Source organism: Chanodichthys erythropterus, chromosome 4 (assembly GCF_024489055.1).
Source record: "Chanodichthys erythropterus isolate Z2021 chromosome 4, ASM2448905v1, whole genome shotgun sequence".
Taxonomy (NCBI): domain Eukaryota; kingdom Metazoa; phylum Chordata; class Actinopteri; order Cypriniformes; family Xenocyprididae; genus Chanodichthys; species Chanodichthys erythropterus.
This window is the reverse complement of record NC_090224.1, coordinates 20,995,001-21,016,386: the sequence shown is the minus strand read 5'-3', so window position 1 is coordinate 21,016,386 and position 21,386 is coordinate 20,995,001. Positions and strand designations below refer to the sequence as shown.

Genomic DNA, 21,386 nt, shown 5'->3' with positions numbered 1-21,386 from the left:
AAATTAAAATTCATCTGAAAATCTAAAAAATACATTTTAGCCAACACACTGCAAACATCTTAAAAAACACCTAATTATTATCTTACTCAAGATTTTTGGCAGACCGCAATTGAAAGCAGCTTTAGGGAGTTATCAAACATACTCATAATTCATCTGAAAGAACACATGATCTGATCTCTTGAAGTACATCGCATACTGTGGGATGAATATCACAAATGTGTGATACAATGAACACAATATATGAATATTGACACACAACTGGACAATACTCATGACCAATTATTATGCAAAATTTAAGATATTTATTTATCATATAGCCAAAACAAAACACAAGAAGATAGATGGATAGACTGATGAATGCAGACCTCAGAGCAAGTTTGTTTTATGTGTGCAGTCATATTTTCTAGCAAACACACACACAAAATCACTCACACACACCAGCACCTATAGATTTAAACTGATAATTAAACTATCAAATGGATTATAATACTAAACACACGTGTCTTCTGACTCAAAAAAACATGAAATACCAGAGGAAGAGTGAGGACTTACCATCATCTACATGAAGACTGAGATCTCTCTCTCTCTCACACACACACACACACACACACACTGACACAGAGAGGAAGTGTACACACACACATATGGATGGAGAGAGGAGGAGGATGAGTAGAGAGAGAGAGAGAGAGAGAGAGAAGTAGCAGGCAAGATTTGTAATCTGAAAAAAGCATTAGAGAGACATAAAGAGAAGGAGAAAGAAACAGTACAAAAGAGAAATGAAGAATGAACACAAGCACGCACGGACTCACACATGCACACACATTGGGTTTTCATGTTTTATGGGGACATTTAATAGACAATGATTTTCAAACATATTGTAATCCCTAACCCTACCCAACAAAATTCTGCATTTTTACATTTGCAAAAAACATCTCTTAGTATGATTTATAAGCTGTTTTCCCACAAGGAAAAGGATTTCGGAGACTGCCATCATGTAGGATTTACTTGAACCACACACACACACACAAAGTTTTGCTATCTTAGCGAGGACATTCCATGCGTAATGGTTTTTATACTGTACAAACTTTATATTCTCTCCCCTAACACGTAAACACAAAAAAACATCACAAAAATCACTCTGAAAACATTTTTACATTTTTAATAAAATATTGTTTAGAATTTTTTTAAAGCTATTTTAAATATGAGGACTCATGAAACGTCCTCATATTTCATGTTTATGTCGTAATACCAGTGTAATACCCATGTCAATATACAAATCTGTGTCCTCATAAATCACAAAAACGTGCACACACACACAGGTTTTGAAACACAAACTGTACACAGTCCAACATGGAGCAAACCAGGATTAATGGAGTGATGTAATGTGATTTTTTTTAAAAAAAATTTATATATAACTTTTTATAATTAATTGCACTAAATTAAAGCATTTCATCAACATCACAAATGTGGTAATACTTTAAAAACAGTGCAATCATTGCATAGCTTAAAGTTTATTTATACTACCATTCAAATGTTTTTTATAAACATTTTTTAAATTTTTTGAAAGCTCACCAAGGCTGCATATATTTGATCAAAATACAGTAAAAACAGCAAAATTGTGAAATATTATTACATTTTAAAATAACTGTTTTCTATGTGAATTTATAGTAAAATGTAATTTATTCCTGTGATCAAAGCTGAATTTTCAGCATCATTACTCCAGTCTTCAGTGTCACATGATCCTTCAGAAATCATTCTAATATGATGATTTGCTGCTCAAGAAACATTTAAGATTATTAATGTTGAAAAAAGTTGCATTAACTCTAAAATTTATTTGTATAGCACTTTTTGCGATACACACTCTTTCAAAGCAGCTTTACAGAAATCATACTGTTACTTTTATTTTTACTGTCACTTTTGATCAATTTAATGCATCAATTTAATGCTGAAATAAAACTATTACTTTCTTTTAAAAAAATGGCAGTGTGCATGTATGATGCACGAAAGATTCTTATTTATTCATAAAAACTGAGGTACGAATCGAAATTATTTTCTATGGTAATCAACAGCAGGATACAAATGCAAAAATATTTTTTATTAAAATTGAAAATAACTCCATTAAGTGCCCATCTTAAGACTTAAGAATGAGGATAGAGGGTTTAAATCAATATAATCTTAACGATGAACAACCATCATCCTGCCTAATTACTTGTGCATTCAAATGAGATGCAGAATTGCATTTGCAGATAATCACAGGAACTGGTATATGTGTTAGTCGCTCACTGTTATGTAACTGTGTTATATAACGTGTGTGAACTGCCACAGCCATATCATCATCTGTGTGTGTGTGTGTGTGAGTGTGTGCGACACTGTGAGAGAACAGAAGACAGGAAGTGACATCGAGAGACAGACAGAGAGAGAGAGTCTCAGTATATGCTTGTGATCAGGACAGCTAGAATTCAGTTAAATGACGGTGATGTTTCTAGTGAGATATATATTCTAGTGATTTAGACACAAAGCTATTGATTTGGCACAGTAGACATATGGACTGTGTTTTTTTTTGTTGTTGTAGTTTTTGGTTCACTAGATGCTTTCAATGTATAGAAAACAGCAGCATGAACATCGGAAAACGCAAGTAACACAGGTTTGCAGTGACATGAGGGTGAGTAAATGATGACAGAATTATGCATCTCTGTCCAAACTGATACCTGTACAAACTCTCTCACTCATATGAGCATAGCATAGTCTCCATGGCAACGCCCGCTCCCATGACAACCCTTCATATCCACACAGCGGGGCGAGAAATGATTGTGACATATGAGCTGACGAACAAGCGTTCCTCGCCCGGCTCGGGTGAGAGTCTTGAGTCAGATGGGTTTGGGGCAGTTAGTCATATTGCTCCAGCTCAAACAGTACAGCATGGCGCTAGCAACACCAAGGTCACGGGTTCGATTCTTAGAGAATGCATGAATTTAAACAAAACAATTTACAGCTTGAATGCAATGTAAGGCACTTTGGATAAAAGCATCTGCCAAATGCATGAATGCAAATGTAAGTCGGAGTGCATATATGTTTATAAACAGATGTCATGTAATTTACCACCTATTTATCACAAGTTTATCATAGGCATACCTCCAAGGGGGCCAAAATAAGACAAAAGTCAAAACAAGAAAAAAAGCAATGTTATTTTTTATTTTAGTTCACCCCCTCAACAACTGATTTTCCTTTTGGAAGAACCAGGGCTTCCACTGTCTTTAAAAACCTGGATAGATGAGGAAGTCTAAATTTATAGTGTGATTTCTAGACCTGGAAAAGTCAAGTATATTGACCATATGCACGGTTACTTCCTGGTTTTCGTTAAGCCAGCTTTGGCATTTCCGCTGAACTGTTAGTTGACTTTTTAATGTTGTATTTATATTTTAATGCATTTATCACACTTACCTAATTTGTCAATAAACCAGTTTTACTGATTGCAATAAAGACTTGAAGCTATTGCAAACGTTGGAATAAGAAATACGGTGGCTATAATTGGACATGCATACTAGATGCACCGATATATTGGCCGGTATCGGCCAATAAAAGCAAATTTTCATACTATCGGCTGATAGTTTAAAAACAACCGATAGTCAGGGCCGATTTATCATGTCAATCAAAAGAGGGCGGGAAAATGCATTGCATTTGTGCTTCGTGTAAAAATAAATGCTAAGAAACCAATTTGATGTTCAATATTAATAGTAATTATATGAATTAATAACATTCAGAAAGTTAAGAAATATGAATTTTATCTTCTATAAATCTATTAATTTGAGTAATGTGTTTAAGTTTATAACTGACACCAGTTACTCTGAAACAAGATGATGAAATGGAGAGAATAAAAGTTTTTATTTGCATTTCTTTCAAAATATAATAATTAAAAATATAATGATTAATTATTAATTTTAATGAAATTATCATTTATTTAAAAGAAAGTATAAAAGGCAGAACCCCCAAACTATCAGTATCGGCAGTTATCACTCTGAACAATCGGCTATCGGTATCGGTAATTTAGTATCGGTGCATCTCTAACTCATACGCAACATTTATCCATCACTTCAAATGTTATTTTTAATGTGATGATCCTTCTGAGATTGTCCCCATTTGTAAAACCGAACATTTCAAGACGTAGGAAATACATTTGATAGAAAACACTTTTATTTAAAAAAATAAAAAAGACATTCATTACCATTATAACCATCAGATGGCGGCAGAGGAACATTTATTTGCGCATATATCAGCCATTTCCTCTAATCGTTTTTCACTTAGTTTCTCTTTTGAATATATATTAAACATTATAAAATCACTAGGTTAAAAAATACATTTTGTCAAGGCGAAGTATGATCTCCTGAAAAACAATAACTTTTCTTGTGAATGAATGACACAGAAAGTGATCACCGTACTGCATAATCACTGCAGCTGTCAGTCAGTGCAGCGCAAACTCAATGATTTCAGCACACTTGTGAAAACTCACATTTTATTCAATCAATCTAACTAAAAAGTACAATAAATCTTTCATTTTCAGTGTTTTGATGCTTTTTTTTCCACACCAAAGTGTGAAAACTGACTGATTTTGCTGAGAAGGAACACTGAGGGATGCGTATTTTTGTCATCTTATGTTTGAATAATTAAATCAATGCTAGGCCTGACTATTTAAGTGACTATATTCTGATTATAAACTAAATATTTCACTATTGTTGCTGTTAAAGCTACCTCAGGACATTGAAGATACCGACACACCAACAACTGACATTTCACCGGAAGTTTTCCAGCTGGCTTATGTTATTGCGGAAGTTCCGTGCATATAGTCCATTGATGAAATATTATCATAGGAATTTAAAAAATGTATGCTTTATTTCTTACTATGCCAAACTTGAAATTATTTTATCAGGTAAAAAATTGTGATCAAGAAATATTTAAAAAAAAATCTCTATTCAGAAAAATGGGGCCTTTGAATATTTTTGTGGACAATAGGGGGACCTTGGATGAAAACCGGTTGAGAAGCACAGCGTTAAAGGAATACTTTACCAAAAAGGATAACAAAAAGCAAAAAAAAGTATGATAAAAGCAGTACAAGAAGATTTTCCATTAATTATATACTTCTGGTCTGTGCCTCGCACAAAGCTATTGTAAGGCTTGGAAAGTCATATGAGCTGCTTTTATGACATTCTGCAAAGTCATAGGATATATATTACAGAATAAAAATGTAAAAAGGTAATTGTGGCTTTTATCCATGCAATTGCAAGTTTATATCTTACAATTCCGATTTTATTTCTTACAATTATGAGTTTTTAACTCAAAATTATAACTTTTTTCTAGAATTGTGAGATATAAACTCAGAATTGCAAGAAAAACCTCACAATTAAAGAAGGCAATTGCACATTTTTATCTCAGAAAAAATGTCTAAATAGAGTGCAACATTGCCCACCCACTGACTCCAGAAGTATTTTTTCCATTAATTTTTCCCATAGGGATTCTAAAAAAGTGTTCACTAAAGCCATGAACCAAACCAACCAGCTATCATAATCATAACATTACAAACTATGATTTTAAGCAAAAAAGTATTTGAAAATCAGACAAAAAACAAAAGTTCACGACTGTGTACTTAATGCCTTTAGTGAGGGAAAGAACTACAATCCCATGAAGCATTGTGAAAAGAATAATCTAAGAATGATATAGAAATATAAAACTACTCATTTAAAAATGTTGATTATATATACAAAATTATTTTTTTTTTTAAGTTTATTGCAAATATATATATACAAATGTTTAAGTATTTTGAGAGTACAACTTGATTATGTCATTCACAGTGTTTCATGGGAGTGGGCGGAGTTAATGAGCTCTTTTGCCGCATTTTGCTTGTGGCGACTCTCTGATTGGTGGAATGCACTGTACAGCATCATGGGTAATGTAGTTTTTACTTCTGGAACCTGAATGTTGCACTCTGTTGTGAGATATTAACTTGCAGTTGCGAGAAAAAAAGTCTGAATTCTGAGATAAAAAGTCGCAATTACGTTTATTATTTTTTATTCCGTGGCAGAAACAAGCTTCCATATAACTTTTCGATATCCTAAATATGAAACAGAACCCTGTGAAATCCACACACAGATGGGACTCTGACAGCTCGGAGCATGTGAGGAGTTTTGGGGTGAGGTGAGCGTGGAGTTCGGCAGCAGGGTGAGTGAGGTGGGGAGGCAGAGGAACGGCAGACAGGAAGCAAACGGCGCGGGGACAGGAAACAGGAACTGATGCGCTCTCACCTTGGGGGTGGGACAGGAAGCAGTGGAGAGGCGAGAGGTAGCCTGGGCTCGCGGCGACTCGGACGGCGTGGTGCTCAAAGATGCCGTGTCACGGGGAAGGACCTGGACGCCCCGTGAGATGATGGAGTCGGGAATCTAAGACACGAAGAAGGATGTTTATTATAATCAGAGACCTCTAAACATTTGTTCACTTACTCTTTGTGCATTATGCAAATGTAAAAAGTCAAAGTTTGCATTTAAAATTGCCTTCACATGTTTCTAATCACACAGGAATGCTATTTAGTATATGCTACAATTAGTGCATTCAATACACTGAAAAAAGTATGGCAAAAGTGCATGTATGACACAGTACACAGTAAGGGATTTCAAAGTGTTTTTGATGATTGTAGGGCTTAAATCACAGAAAAACAATTATTTTTAGAGTACTTGTAAATAGCATAAGTATGCAAATTAGGATGCAGCCTGAAGCATGATTGGGTGAGTTATCTGTCCATCAATGATATAATATCAAGATCGCGATCAAATTTACATCGATAACAAGCTCTGGACATTTGACTTGATATGGATTAATCACACAGCAGAAATAAACGCGACAACAGCCAGTCAGTGCATGTCGCTAATAAGTGCTTTCTGCGTGTCTCTCTGTGAATGAAGCCCGCGGTTTCATCTGATACACGTCACAGTGTTTCCAGCATCTGCCTTCGCAATATATGAGGACATAAACACTTGAACTTGATCTCCAGAGTTGATTTGAGTGTCACTTCACAAGCTTTTCACCCAAAAACTACCGTCAAATTCACAATAAATCTGAAAGATCTTCACGACAAATCTTCAAGATAAAAGTTCTGTTCAACTTCAAGAAATTATGACAGAAATATATCAGTATCATGTACTAAAATGTACTTCTCAAAGTAATAATATTATTTTTTTGGAATATCATACAACCAATATATTTTTCATCCTTGTTTTAAATTTATACAGTTCTGTTGTGCAGCAGCTTGACAAAAAGTAAAAATGCAATGTTTTATTGTAAATTACGGAGCCCCAGACATGACATGCAGGAAAAAAATAGTAGGCTAAATCGTTCCCTCGATTTGCTAAATCGTGCGCACGATTTCCTATTTCGTTCCCTCGATTTGCTAAATCAAGCGGAAGATTTCCTATTTCGTTCCCTCGATTTGCTAAATCAAGCGGAAGATTTCCTATTTCGTTCCCTCGATTTGCTAAATAGTGCGCACGATTTCCTATTTCGTTCCCTCGATTTGCTAAATAGTGCGCACGATTTCCTATTTCGTTCCCTCGTTTTGCTAAATCAAGCGGAAGACTTCCTATTTCGTTCTGTCGATTTGCTAAATCAAGCGGAAGATTTCCTATTTCGTTCCCTCGATTTGCTAAATAGTGCGCACGATTTCCTATTTCGTTCCCTCGTTTTGCTAAATCGTGCGCACAATTTCCTATTTCGTTCCCTCGATTTGCTAAATCAAGCGGAAGACTTCCTATTCCGTTCCCTCGTTTTGCTAAATCATGCGGATGATTTCCTATTCCGTTCCCTCGATTTGCTAAATCATGCGGATGATTTCCTATTTCATTCCCTCGTTTTGCTAAATCGTTCGCACGATTTCCTATTTCGTTCCCTCGATTTGCTAAATCATGCGGATGACTTCCTATTTCGTTCCGTCGTTTTGCTAAATCGTGCGCACGATTTCCTATTTCATTCCCTCGATTTGCTAAATCAAGCGGAAGATTTCCTATTTCGTTCCCTCGATTTGCTAAATAGTGTGCACGATTTCCTATTTCGTTCCCTCGTTTTGCTAAATCGTGCGCACAATTTCCTATTTCATTCCCTCGATTTGCTAAATCATGCGGATCATTTCCTATTCCGTTCCCTCGATTTGCTAAATCATGCGGATGATTTCCTATTCCGTTCCCTCGATTTGCTAAATCGTGCGCACAATTTCCTATTTCGTTCCCTCGATTTGCTAAATCAAGCGGAAGACTTCCTATTCCGTTCCCTCGTTTTGCTAAATCATGCGGATGATTTCCTATTCCGTTCCCTCGATTTGCTAAATCATGCGGATGATTTCCTATTTCATTCCCTCGTTTTGCTAAATCGTGTGCACGATTTCCTATTTCGTTCCCTCGATTTGCTAAATCATGCGGATGACTTCCTATTTCGTTCCGTCGTTTTGCTAAATCGTGCGCACGATTTCCTATTTCATTCCCTCGATTTGCTAAATCAAGCGGAAGATTTCCTATTTCGTTCCCTCGATTTGCTAAATCATGCGGATGACTTCCTATTTCGTTCCCTCGTTTTGCTAAATCGTGCGCACAATTTCCTATTTCATTCCCTCGATTTGCTAAATCATGCGGATCATTTCCTATTCCGTTCCCTCGATTTGCTAAATCATGCGGATGATTTCCTATTCCGTTCCCTCGATTTGCTAAATCATGCGGATGATTTCCTATTCCGTTCCCTCGATTTGCTAAATCATGCGGATGATTTCCTATTCCGTTCCCTCGATTTGCTAAATCATGCGGATGATTTCCTATTTCGTTCCCTAGTTTTGCTAAATCATGCGGATGATTTCCTATTTCGTTCCCTAGTTTTGCTAAATCATGCGGATGATTTCCTATTTCGTTCCCTCGATTTGCTAAATCATGCGGATGATTTCCTATTTCGTTCCCTCGATTTGCTAAATCATGGGGATGATTTCCTATTTCGTTCCCTAGTTTTGCTAAATCATGCGGATGATTTCCTATTTCGTTCCCTAGTTTTGCTAAATCATGCGGATGATTTCCTATTTCGTTCCCTAGTTTTGCTAAATCATGCGGATGATTTCCTATTTCGTTCCCTCGATTTGCTAAATCAAGCGGAAGACTTCCTATTCCGTTCCCTCGTTTTGCTAAATCATGCGGATGATTTCCTATTCCGTTCCCTCGATTTGCTAAATCATGCGGATGATTTCCTATTTCATTCCCTCGTTTTGCTAAATCGTGTGCACGATTTCCTATTTCGTTCCCTCGATTTGCTAAATCATGCGGATGATTTCCTATTTCGTTCCCTAGTTTTGCTAAATCATGCGGATGATTTCCTATTTCGTTCCCTAGTTTTGCTAAATCATGCGGATGATTTCCTATTTCGTTCCCTCGATTTGCTAAATCATGCGGATGATTTCCTATTTCGTTCCCTCGATTTGCTAAATCATGGGGATGATTTCCTATTTCGTTCCCTAGTTTTGCTAAATCATGCGGATGATTTCCTATTTCGTTCCCTAGTTTTGCTAAATCATGCGGATGATTTCCTATTTCGTTCCCTAGTTTTGCTAAATCATGCGGATGATTTCCTATTTCGTTCCCTCGATTTGCTAAATCAAGCGGAAGACTTCCTATTCCGTTCCCTCGTTTTGCTAAATCATGCGGATGATTTCCTATTCCGTTCCCTCGATTTGCTAAATCATGCGGATGATTTCCTATTTCATTCCCTCGTTTTGCTAAATCGTGTGCACGATTTCCTATTTCGTTCCCTCGATTTGCTAAATCATGCGGATGACTTCCTATTTCGTTCCGTCGTTTTGCTAAATCGTGCGCACGATTTCCTATTTCATTCCCTCGATTTGCTAAATCAAGCGGAAGATTTCCTATTTCGTTCCCTCGATTTGCTAAATCATGCGGATGACTTCCTATTTCGTTCCCTCGTTTTGCTAAATCGTGCGCACAATTTCCTATTTCATTCCCTCGATTTGCTAAATCATGCGGATGATTTCCTATTCCGTTCCCTCGATTTGCTAAATCATGCGGATGATTTCCTATTCCGTTCCCTCGATTTGCTAAATCATGCGGATGATTTCCTATTCCGTTCCCTCGATTTGCTAAATCATGCGGATGATTTCCTATTCCGTTCCCTCGATTTGCTAAATCATGCGGATGATTTCCTATTTCGTTCCCTAGTTTTGCTAAATCATGCGGATGATTTCCTATTTCGTTCCCTAGTTTTGCTAAATCATGCGGATGATTTCCTATTTCGTTCCCTCGATTTGCTAAATCATGCGGATGATTTCCTATTTCGTTCCCTCGATTTGCTAAATCATGGGGATGATTTCCTATTTCGTTCCCTAGTTTTGCTAAATCATGCGGATGATTTCCTATTTCGTTCCCTAGTTTTGCTAAATCATGCGGATGATTTCCTATTTCGTTCCCTCGATTTGCTAAATCATGCGGATGATTTCCTATTTCGTTCCCTCGATTTGCTAAATCATGCGGATGATTTCCTATTTCGTTCCCTCGATTTGCTAAATAGTGCGCACGATTTGCTATTTCGTTCCCTCGTTTTGCTAAATCGTGCGCACAATTTCCTATTTCATTCCCTCGATTTGCTAAATCATGCGGATGATTTCCTATTCCGTTCCCTCGATTTGCTAAATCATGCGGATGATTTCCTATTTCGTTCCCTCGATTTGCTAAATCATGCGGATGATTTCCTATTTCATTCCCTCGATTTGCTAAATCATGCGGATGATTTCCTATTTCATTCCCTCGTTTTGCTAAATCGTGCGCACGATTTCCTATTTCATTCCCTCGATTTGCTAAATCATGCGGATGATTTCCTATTTCGTTCCCTCGTTTTGCTAAATCGTGCGCACAATTTCCTATTTCATTCCCTCGATTTGCTAAATCATGCGGATGATTTCCTATTTCATTCCCTCGATTTGCTAAATCATGCGGATGATTTCCTATTCCGTTCCCTCGATTTGCTAAATCATGCGGATGATTTCCTATTTCATTCCCTCGTTTTGCTAAATCGTGCGCACGATTTCCTATTTCGTTCCCTCGTTTTGCTAAATCGTGCAGATGATTTCCTATTTCGTTCCGTCGGTTTGCTAAATCGTGCGCACGATTTCCTATTTCATTCCCTCGTTTTGCTAAATCGTTCGCACGATTTCCTATTTCGTTCCCTCGATTTGCTAAATAGTGTGCACAATTTCCTATTTCGTTCCCTCGTTTTGCTAAATCGTGCGCACAATTTCCTATTTCATTCCCTCGATTTGCTAAATCATGCGGATGATTTCCTATTTCGTTCCCTCGATTTGCTAAATCATGCGGATGATTTCCTATTTCGTTCCCTCGATTTGCTAAATCATGCGGATGATTTCCTATTTCGTTCCCTCGTTTTGCTAAATCATGCGGATGATTTCCCATTTCGTTCCCTCGTTTTGCTAAATCGTGCGCACGATTTCCTATTTCGTTCCCTCGTTTTGCTAAATCATGCGGATGATGTCCTATTTCATTCCCTCGATTTGCTAAATCATGCGGATGATTTCCTATTTCATTCCCTCGTTTTGCTAAATCGTGCGCACGATTTCCTATTTCGTTCCCTCGTTTTGCTAAATCGTGCAGGGCTGCGTTTCCCAAAAGCATCGTAAGCCTAAGTTGATCGTAAAAACGATCGTACGAGTGATCTTAATATTAAGGTCTGTTTCCCAAAAGCATCGTAACTTAAGTTGCACTTGAAAATGATCGTAGATCTACGAGTGCTCAGGAGTAATCGTTAAGCCCTAAGTGCATCGTAAGAAGACAGAGTTATGAGGTCACCTACAGGACAACCGGCAGAATACACCTTTATTCAAGTGCAATGTGTATAACATAGCTAAGGTTTTGACTGTATTCCTCTTAAATCCTCTTTGTTGTTTAATATGAAAAGAAAACGGAAGAAAATAAAAAAATAAAAATACACATGATGTCATAAATAGTGCTGATAAAACATGTCTGCAATAAAAAAATTGTCTGTACACCTGTAGAAATTGGCTAGATGAAGTACATAATTTGTACTACTGTCACCCTATATACCCTTTATATAGGCTTTATATAGGCCTACCACCCATGGCCTAAAGCTCTATGAAATACTATAGGAGTTCTTCCAAATGTTTCTGAAGTGACTGACTTTTTTCAACTATAAACTAAATTTTAAAACATAAACAAGTTTAGATATTAACTTCAAAAACACTGAATCACAGTTTGATTGATTTCACACACACACACACACACACACACACACACACACACACACACACACACACACACACACACACACACACACACACACACACACACACACACACACACACACACACACACACACACACACACACACACATATACAGATATATATATACATATATATATATATATATATATATATATATATATATATAAACTATAATTAATTTAAGTTAAATATAGACACTATAGTTAATTTATGTAAGTGAGAATGACAAAATAAAGTAAACTGTGACATATTATGCCCAAAAATTCTTCATACAGTGGACTACCAGTAAAATTGATACAAATTTGGAACCAAAAATTATTCAGACACTTTGACCTGACCATGTTTTGCTAAAGTGTTATTTGAGATCTTGTCATATTTTACTACCATTAAAAAAAAAAAAACTATAGTGAATAATCTGTAATAATGAATGAAATGTTCAAGGTGTCTGAATAAATTGTGGTTTGACTGTGTGTGTATATATATGAAGACTTCAGATGCAAAAGCCTCTAAGTGCCATCTGAAATTTTCTTATAAAATGAACAGTTTTATCAAGCTTGTAGGCCTATGTTTATGTTCAGTTATTTCACATTAATGGAAAAGAAAATGACCTATTAATTGCCATTAAAGTGAAATTACTGAACCTAAACATACAAGCTTGATAAAAATGATAATTTTAGAAGAACATTTCAGACGGCACTTATAGGCTTTTGCATCTGAAGTCTTCACACATATATATATATATATATATATATATATATATATATATATATATTAAATAAATATACTGAAAATTACATCTTTGTTTAGCTCTACCTCCTCCAGAAGAACATTAATTTAATCTTTTTGAAAGGTATCTTTATTTATTTATTTATTTTAAACCACATCAGGTGACGATTATTATTAGGTTAAACGTTAAAGGATACGATTTTATAAGGTAATATTCAGCACTTGAGAAACGGACAGCGACTCTTAAGTAGCACGTAGAGCGCGTTCTCGCGCGTTCATGTTAAGGGCATTTTTGGGAAACGCACGTGGAATTGCAGCGAGCGTTCGTAACCTCGCACTTAGAAAGCGCTCTTAAGAGCTAAGATACATCGTTATTGGGAAACCCAGCCCAGATGATTTCCTATTTCGTTCCCTCGATTTGCTAAATCATGCGGATGATTTCCTATTTCGTTCCCTCGTTTTGCTAAATCATGCGGATGATGTCCTATTTCATTCCCTCGATTTGCTAAATCATGCGGATGATTTCCTATTTCGTTCCCTCGATTTGCTAAATCATGCGGATGATTTCCTATTTCGTTCCCTCGTTTTGCTAAATCGTGTGCACGATTTCCTATTCCGTTCCCTCGATTTGCTAAATCATGCGGATGATTTCCTATTTCATTCCCTTGATTTGCTAAATCATGCGGATGATTTCCTATTCCGTTCCCTCGATTTGCTAAATCATGCGGATGATTTCCTATTCCGTTCCCTCGATTTGCTAAATCATGCGGATGATTTCCTATTTCGTTCCCTCGATTTGCTAAATCATGCGGATGATTTCCTATTTCGTTCCCTCGTTTTGCTAAATCGTGTGCACGATTTCCTATTCCGTTCCCTTGATTTGCTAAATCATGCGGATGATTTCCTATTTCATTTCCTCAATTTGCTAAATCATGGGGATGATTTCCTATTTCGTTCCCTCGATTTGCTAAATCATGCGGATGATTTCCTATTTCGTTCCCTCGTTTTGCTAAATCGTGTGCACGATTTCCTATTCCGTTCCCTCGATTTGCTAAATCATGCGGATGATTTCCTATTTCATTCCCTTGATTTGCTAAATCATGCGGATGATTTCCTATTTCGTTCCCTTGATTTGCTAAATCGTGTGCACGATTTCCTATTTCGTTCCCTCGTTTTGCTAAATCGTGCGCACGATTTCCTATTTCGTTCCCTCGATTTGCTAAATCATGCGGATGATTTCCTATTTCATTCCCTTGATTTGCTAAATCATGCGGATGATTTCCTATTCCATTCCCTCGATTTGCTAAATCGTGCGGATGATTTCCTATTTCATTCTCTCGATTTGCTAAATCATGCGGATGATTTCCTATTTCATTCCCTTGATTTGCTAAATCATGCGGATGATTTCCTATTCCATTCCCTCGATTTGCTAAATCGTGCGGATGATTTCCTATTTCATTCCCTCGATTTGCTAAATCATGCGGATGATTTCCTATTCCGTTCCCTCGATTTGCTAAATCATGCGGATGATTTCCTATTTCGTTCCCTCGTTTTGCTAAATCGTGCGCACGATTTCTTATTCCGTTCCCTTGATTTGCTAAATCATGCGGATGATTTCCTATTACGTTCCCTCGATTTGCTAAATCGTGCAGATGATTTCCTATTCCGTTCCCTTGATTTGCTAAATCATGCGGATGATTTCCTATTTCATTTCCTCAATTTGCTAAATCATGCGGATGATTTCCTATTTCATTTCCTCAATTTGCTAAATCATGCGGATGATTTCCTATTTCATTCCCTTGATTTGCTAAATCATGCGGATGATTTCCTATTCCATTCCCTCGATTTGCTAAATCGTGCGGATGATTTCCTATTTCATTCCCTCGATTTGCTAAATCATGCGGATGATTTCCTATTCCGTTCCCTCGATTTGCTAAATCATGCGGATGATTTCCTATTTCGTTCCCTCGTTTTGCTAAATCGTGCGCACGATTTCTTATTCCGTTCCCTTGATTTGCTAAATCATGCGGATGATTTCCTATTACGTTCCCTCGATTTGCTAAATCGTGCAGATGATTTCCTATTCCGTTCCCTTGATTTGCTAAATCATGCGGATGATTTCCTATTACGTTCCCTCGATTTGCTAAATCGTGCGGATGATTTCCTATTCTGTTCCCTCGATTTGCTAAATCATGCGGATGATTTCCTATTTCATTCCCTCGATTTGCTAAATCGTGAGCACGATTTCCTATTCCGTTCCCTTGATTTGCTAAATCGTGCGCACGATTTCCTATTCCGTTCCCTCGATTTGCTAAATCATGCGGATGATTTCCTATTCCGTTCCCTCGATTTGCTAAATCATGCGGATGATTTCCTATTTCGTTCCTTCGATTTGCTAAATCATGCGGATGATTTCCTATTCCGTTCCCTTGATTTGCTAAATCATGCGGATGATTTCCTATTTCATTCCCTCAATTTGCTAAATCATGGGGATGATTTCCTATTTCGTTCCCTCGTTTTGCTAAATCGTGTGCACGATTTCCTATTCCGTTCCCTCGATTTGCTAAATAATGCGGATGATTTCCTATTTCATTCCCTCGATTTGCTAAATCATGCGGATGATTTCCTATTTCATTCCCTCGATTTGCTAAATCATGCGGATGATTTCCTATTTCGTTCACTTGATTTGCTAAATCGTGCGCACGATTTCCTATTCCGTTCCCTCGATTTGCTAAATCATGCGGATGATTTCCTATTCCGTTCCCTCGATTTGCTAAATCATGCGGATGATTTCCTATTTCGTTCCTTCGATTTGCTAAATCATGCGGATGATTTCCTATTCCGTTCCCTCGTTTTGCTAAATCGTGCGGATGATTTCCTATTTCATTCCCTCGATTTGCTAAATCTTGTGCACGATTTCCTATTTCGTTCCCTCGTTTTGCTAAATCGTGCGCACGATTTCCTATTCCATTCCCTCGATTTGCTAAATCATGCGGATGATTTCCTATTTCATTCCCTCAATTTGCTAAATCATGGGGATGATTTCCTATTTCGTTCCCTCGATTTGCTAAATCATGCGGATGATTTCCTATTTCGTTCCCTCGTTTTGCTAAATCGTGTGCACGATTTCCTATTCCGTTCCCTCGATTTGCTAAATCATGCGGATGATTTCCTATTTCATTCCCTTGATTTGCTAAATCATGCGGATGATTTCCTATTCCGTTCCCTCGATTTGCTAAATCGTGCGCACGATTTCCTATTCCGTTCCCTCGATTTGCTAAATCATGCGGATGATTTCCTATTCCGTTCCCTCGATTTGCTAAATCATGCGGATGATTTCCTATTTCGTTCCCTCGATTTGCTAAATCATGCGGATGATTTCCTATTTCGTTCCCTCGTTTTGCTAAATCGTGTGCACGATTTCCTATTCCGTTCCCTTGATTTGCTAAATCATGCGGATGATTTCCTATTTCATTCCCTCAATTTGCTAAATCATGGGGATGATTTCCTATTTCGTTCCCTCGATTTGCTAAATCATGCGGATGATTTCCTATTTCGTTCCCTCGTTTTGCTAAATCGTGTGCACGATTTCCTATTCCGTTCCCTCGATTTGCTAAATCATGCGGATGATTTCCTATTTCATTCCCTTGATTTGCTAAATCATGCGGATGATTTCCTATTTCGTTCCCTTGATTTGCTAAATCGTGCGCACGATTTCCTATTCCATTCCCTCGATTTGCTAAATCATGCGGATGATTTCCTATTTCATTCCCTCGATTTGCTAAATCATGCGGATGATTTCCTATTTCGTTCCCTCATTTTGCTAAATCGTGCGGATGATTTCCTATTTCATTCCCTCGATTTGCTAAATCATGCGGATGATTTCCTATTCCGTTCCCTCGATTTGCTAAATCATGCGGATGATTTCCTATTTCGTTCCCTCGTTTTGCTAAATCATGCGGATGATTTCCTATTCCGTTCCCTCGATTTGCTAAATCATGCGCACGATTTCCTATTCCGTTCCCTTGATTTGCTAAATCGTGCAGATGATTTCCTATTCCGTTCCCTCGATTTGCTAAATCATGCGGATGATTGCCTATTACGTTCCCTCGATTTGCTAAATCGTGCGGATGATTTCCTATTCTGTTCCCTCGATTTGCTTAATCATGCGGATGATTTCCTATTTCATTCCCTCGATTTGCTAAATCGTGAGCACGATTTCCTATTCCGTTCCCTCGATTTGCTAAATCGTGCGCACGATTTCCTATTCCGTTCCCTTGATTTGCTAAATCGTGCGCACGATTTCCTATTCCGTTCCCTCGATTTGCTAAATCATGCGGATGATTTCCTATTCCGTTCCCTCGATTTGCTAAATCATGCGGATGATTTCCTATTTCGTTCCTTCGATTTGTTAAATCATGCGGATGATTTCCTATTCCGTTCCCTTGATTTGCTAAATCATGCGGATGATTTCCTATTTCATTCCCTCAATTTGCTAAATCATGGGGATGATTTCCTATTTCGTTCCCTCGATTTGCTAAATCATGCGGATGATTTCCTATTTCGTTCCCTCGTTTTGCTAAATCGTGTGCACGATTTCCTATTCCGTTCCCTCGATTTGCTAAATAATGCGGATGATTTCCTATTTCATTCCCTCGATTTGCTAAATCATGCGGATGATTTCCTATTTCGTTCCCTTGATTTGCTAAATCGTGTGCACGATTTCCTATTTCGTTCCCTCGTTTTGCTAAATCGTGCGCACGATTTCCTATTCCATTCCCTCGATTTGCTAAATCATGCGGATGATTTCCTATTTCATTCCCTCGATTTGCTAAATCATGCGGATGATTTCCTATTTCGTTCCCTCGTTTTGCTAAATCGTGCGGATGATTTCCTATTTCATTCCCTCGATTTGCTAAATCATGCGGATGATTTCCTATTCCGTTCCCTCGATTTGCTAAATCATGCGGATGATTTCCTATTTCGTTCCCTCGTTTTGCTAAATCGTGCGCACGATTTCCTATTCCGTTCCCTTGATTTGCTAAATCGTGCAGATGATTTCCTATTCCGTTCCCTCGATTTGCTAACTCATGCGGATGATTTCCTATTCCGTTCCCTCGATTTGCTAAATCATGCGGATGATTTCCTATTTCGTTCCCTCGTTTTGCTAAATCATGCGGATGATTTCCTATTTCGTTCCCTCGAATTGCTAATCATGCGGATGATTTCCTGTTTCGTTCCCTCGTTTTGCTAAATCATGCGGATAATTTCCTATTCCGTTCCCTCGATTTGCTAAATCATGCGGATGATTTCCTATTTCGTTCCCTCGATTTGCTAAATCATGCGGATGATTTCCTATTTCGTTCCCTCGTTTTGCTAAATCATGCGGATGATTTCCTATTTCGTTCCCTCGAATTGCTAATCATGCGGATGATTTCCTATTTCGTTCCGTCGATTTGCTAAATCATGCGGATGATTTCCTATTCCGTTCCCTCGATTTGCTAAATCATGCGGATGATTTCCTATTTCGTTCCCTCGATTAGCTAAATCGTGCGGATGATTTCCTATTTCATTCCCTCGATTTGCTTAATCATGCGGATGATTTCCTTTTTCGTTCCCTCGATTAGCTAAATCATGCGGATGATTTCCTATTTCGTTCCCTCGATTTGCTAAATCAAGCGGAAGATTTCCTATTTAGTTCCCTCGTTTTGCTAAATCGTGCGGATGATTTCCTATTTCATTCCCTCGATTTGCTAAATCATGCAGATGATTTCCTATTCCGTTCCCTTGATTTGCTAAATCATGCGGATGATTTCCTATTCTGTTCCCTCGATTTGCTAAATCATGCGGATGATTTCCTATTCCGTTCCCTCGATTTGCTAAATCATGCGGATGATTTCCTATTCCGTTCCCTCGATTAGCTAAATCGTGCGGATGATTTCCTATTTCATTCCCTCGATTTGCTTAATCATGCGGATGATTTCCTTTTTCGTTCCCTCGATTAGCTAAATCATGCGGATGATTTCCTATTTCGTTCCCTTGATTTGCTAAATCATGCGGATGATTTCCTATTCCGTTCCCTCGATTTGCTAAATCATGCGGATGATTTCCTATTCCGTTCCCCCGATTTGCTAAATCATGCGGATGATTTCCTATTCCGTTCCCTCGATTTGCTAAATCATGCGGATGATTTCCTATTCCGTTCCCTCGATTTGCTAAATCATGCGGATGATTTCCTATTTCGTTCCCTCGATTTGCTAAATCATGCGGATGATTTCCTATTCCGTTCCCTCGATTTGCTAAATCATGCGGATGATTTCCTATTTCGTTCCCTCGATTTGCTAAATCATGCGGATGATTTCCTATTTCGTTCCCTCGATTTGCTAAATCATGCGGATGATTTCCTATTCCGTTCCCTCGATTTGCTAAATCATGCGGATGATTTCCTATTTCGTTCCCTCGATTTGCTAAATCATGCGGATGATTTCCTATTCCGTTCCCTCGATTTGCTAAATCATGCGGATGATTTCCTATTTCGTCCCCTCGAAACTGGTTTATTGGCAAATTAGGTAAATGTGATAACTGCATTAAAATATGAATGTATGCGGATGATTTCCTATTCCGTTCCCTTGATTTGCTAAATCATGCGGATGGTTTCCTATTCCGTTCCCTCGATTTGCTAAATCATGCGGATGATTTCCTATTCCGTTCCCTCGATTTGCTAAATCGTGCGGATGATTTCCTATTTCGTTCCCTCGTTTTGCTAAATCGTGTTCACGATTTCCTATTCCGGTCCCTTGATTTGGTAAATCATGCGGATGATTTCCTATTCCGTTCCCTCGATTTGCTAAATTGTGCGCTCGTGCACAATTTAATTTTTTTTCTTGCATGTCATGTGCGGGGCTCCTTAGTAAATTAATTGTTATTTTTCATCTGATTACATTTTTAAAAGCTTGATTAACTTGTTAAAGTTTATATAAATTTATATTAAATCATAAAACAGAGAATCAAAAAAATGAAATGGATATCACAGAATTTAGGGAAAAATAAAATGGATTTCATGGGGCCCTAAAATAAAAGGTAGCTACTCTCTGCAGTTTAATTGTTAACAAACCAGTTTACATGTTTACATTCAATCCCAACGTCTAACAAATGTGGAAAGCATTTCCTTTCCCATTAATGGTAGGTAAATGAACATTGTTGCGATAAATATCAATATTAATATGGAAAAAATATTGTGCTAATATTTTTGGCCATATCGCCCAGCCCTAGAATGACATGACAAACGAGGTGCCCAACAATCACTCAAATGATATGAAGATGATAGTGCGACATTCACTCACACCAGAAGACGCTGCAGCACACATGAAGATGACAGACAATTTCATGATGGGAATGAAGACAAATGGAACACCTGCAAATGTCCAACAGAGTCATGTGAGAAATATATTTGCATAGCATAGCTAATTTATGGAAAACGACATTATATGAACAGGATTACCTTGGCAGCAATGGAGGCGGCGGTGATGTGCGAGGAGGAGCTGTCCTCTGTGGAGGCCACGCCGCTGTCCTTCTTCTCCTCCTCCTCTTCCTCACACTGCACCCCTTTGTCCTCCGTCTGGCGGTGCGGGCTGCTGGCGGGCAGCGGGGACAGAGGTGGCGGAGGCGAGGGCAGGTCCTCCAGCTCATTGGGCACCTCCTTCACTTTGACCACGGCTTCTCGGAGCAGGTCGATGGCATGCGGGAGAGCGGGAAGGATGAACTGGAAGCATTCCTGCACACACGCAAAGAAAAAGCTTTGTGCATTTCCATGCTAGTTAATCCAGATACATTGGGAAACGTATGTTTTTTTCATTGTTTTGGCCTTTCGTCCAGACTGAGATGGTATCAAAAAGCGTTTCGCTTTTTGAAAATGGTTGTACTGCCTGCTTTTCACATTCACTATATTGCTAAAAATAAATGCTACTTCGTAAAACCTTAAAGATATAAACTTAAAAATATTTATTGTGCACTTTAGTTAGATTAATTGAATAAAATGTGTGTTTTCACAAGTGTGCTGAAATCATTGATCTTGCGCTGCACTGACTGACAGCTGCTGTGATTATGAAGGGAAAGAGCAGTGCTCGCTTTCTGTCTCATTCATTCACAAGAAAAGTTATTGGTTTTCTTAAGATTTTGTGAGTACTTCATACTTCAAATTGACAAAATGTATTTTTAAACCTAGTTATTTTATAATGTTTAATAATGAGTCAAAAAGGAAGTGAAAAACGATTAGGCTGAAATATGCACAAATACTACTTTGCCGCCAAAGTGTTTTCTATCAA

The 21,386-nt window shown here is 37.9% G+C and overlaps 1 protein-coding gene across 2 annotated transcripts in view; it reads right to left on the bottom strand.

The window, feature by feature from the left end:
• The window catches only part of gphnb (gephyrin b), a 103,669-nt gene that overhangs the window by 30,760 nt on the left and 51,523 nt on the right, over positions 1–21,386 (bottom strand). For both annotated transcript variants that reach the window (XM_067383309.1, XM_067383310.1), the window contains exons 7-8: positions 20,564–20,836; positions 6,294–6,428 (exon numbers count right to left, since the gene is read on the bottom strand). In XM_067383309.1, coding sequence (XP_067239410.1) covers positions 6,294–6,428; positions 20,564–20,836 — 408 coding nt within the window. The remainder of the gene's footprint in view (positions 1–6,293; positions 6,429–20,563; positions 20,837–21,386) is intronic.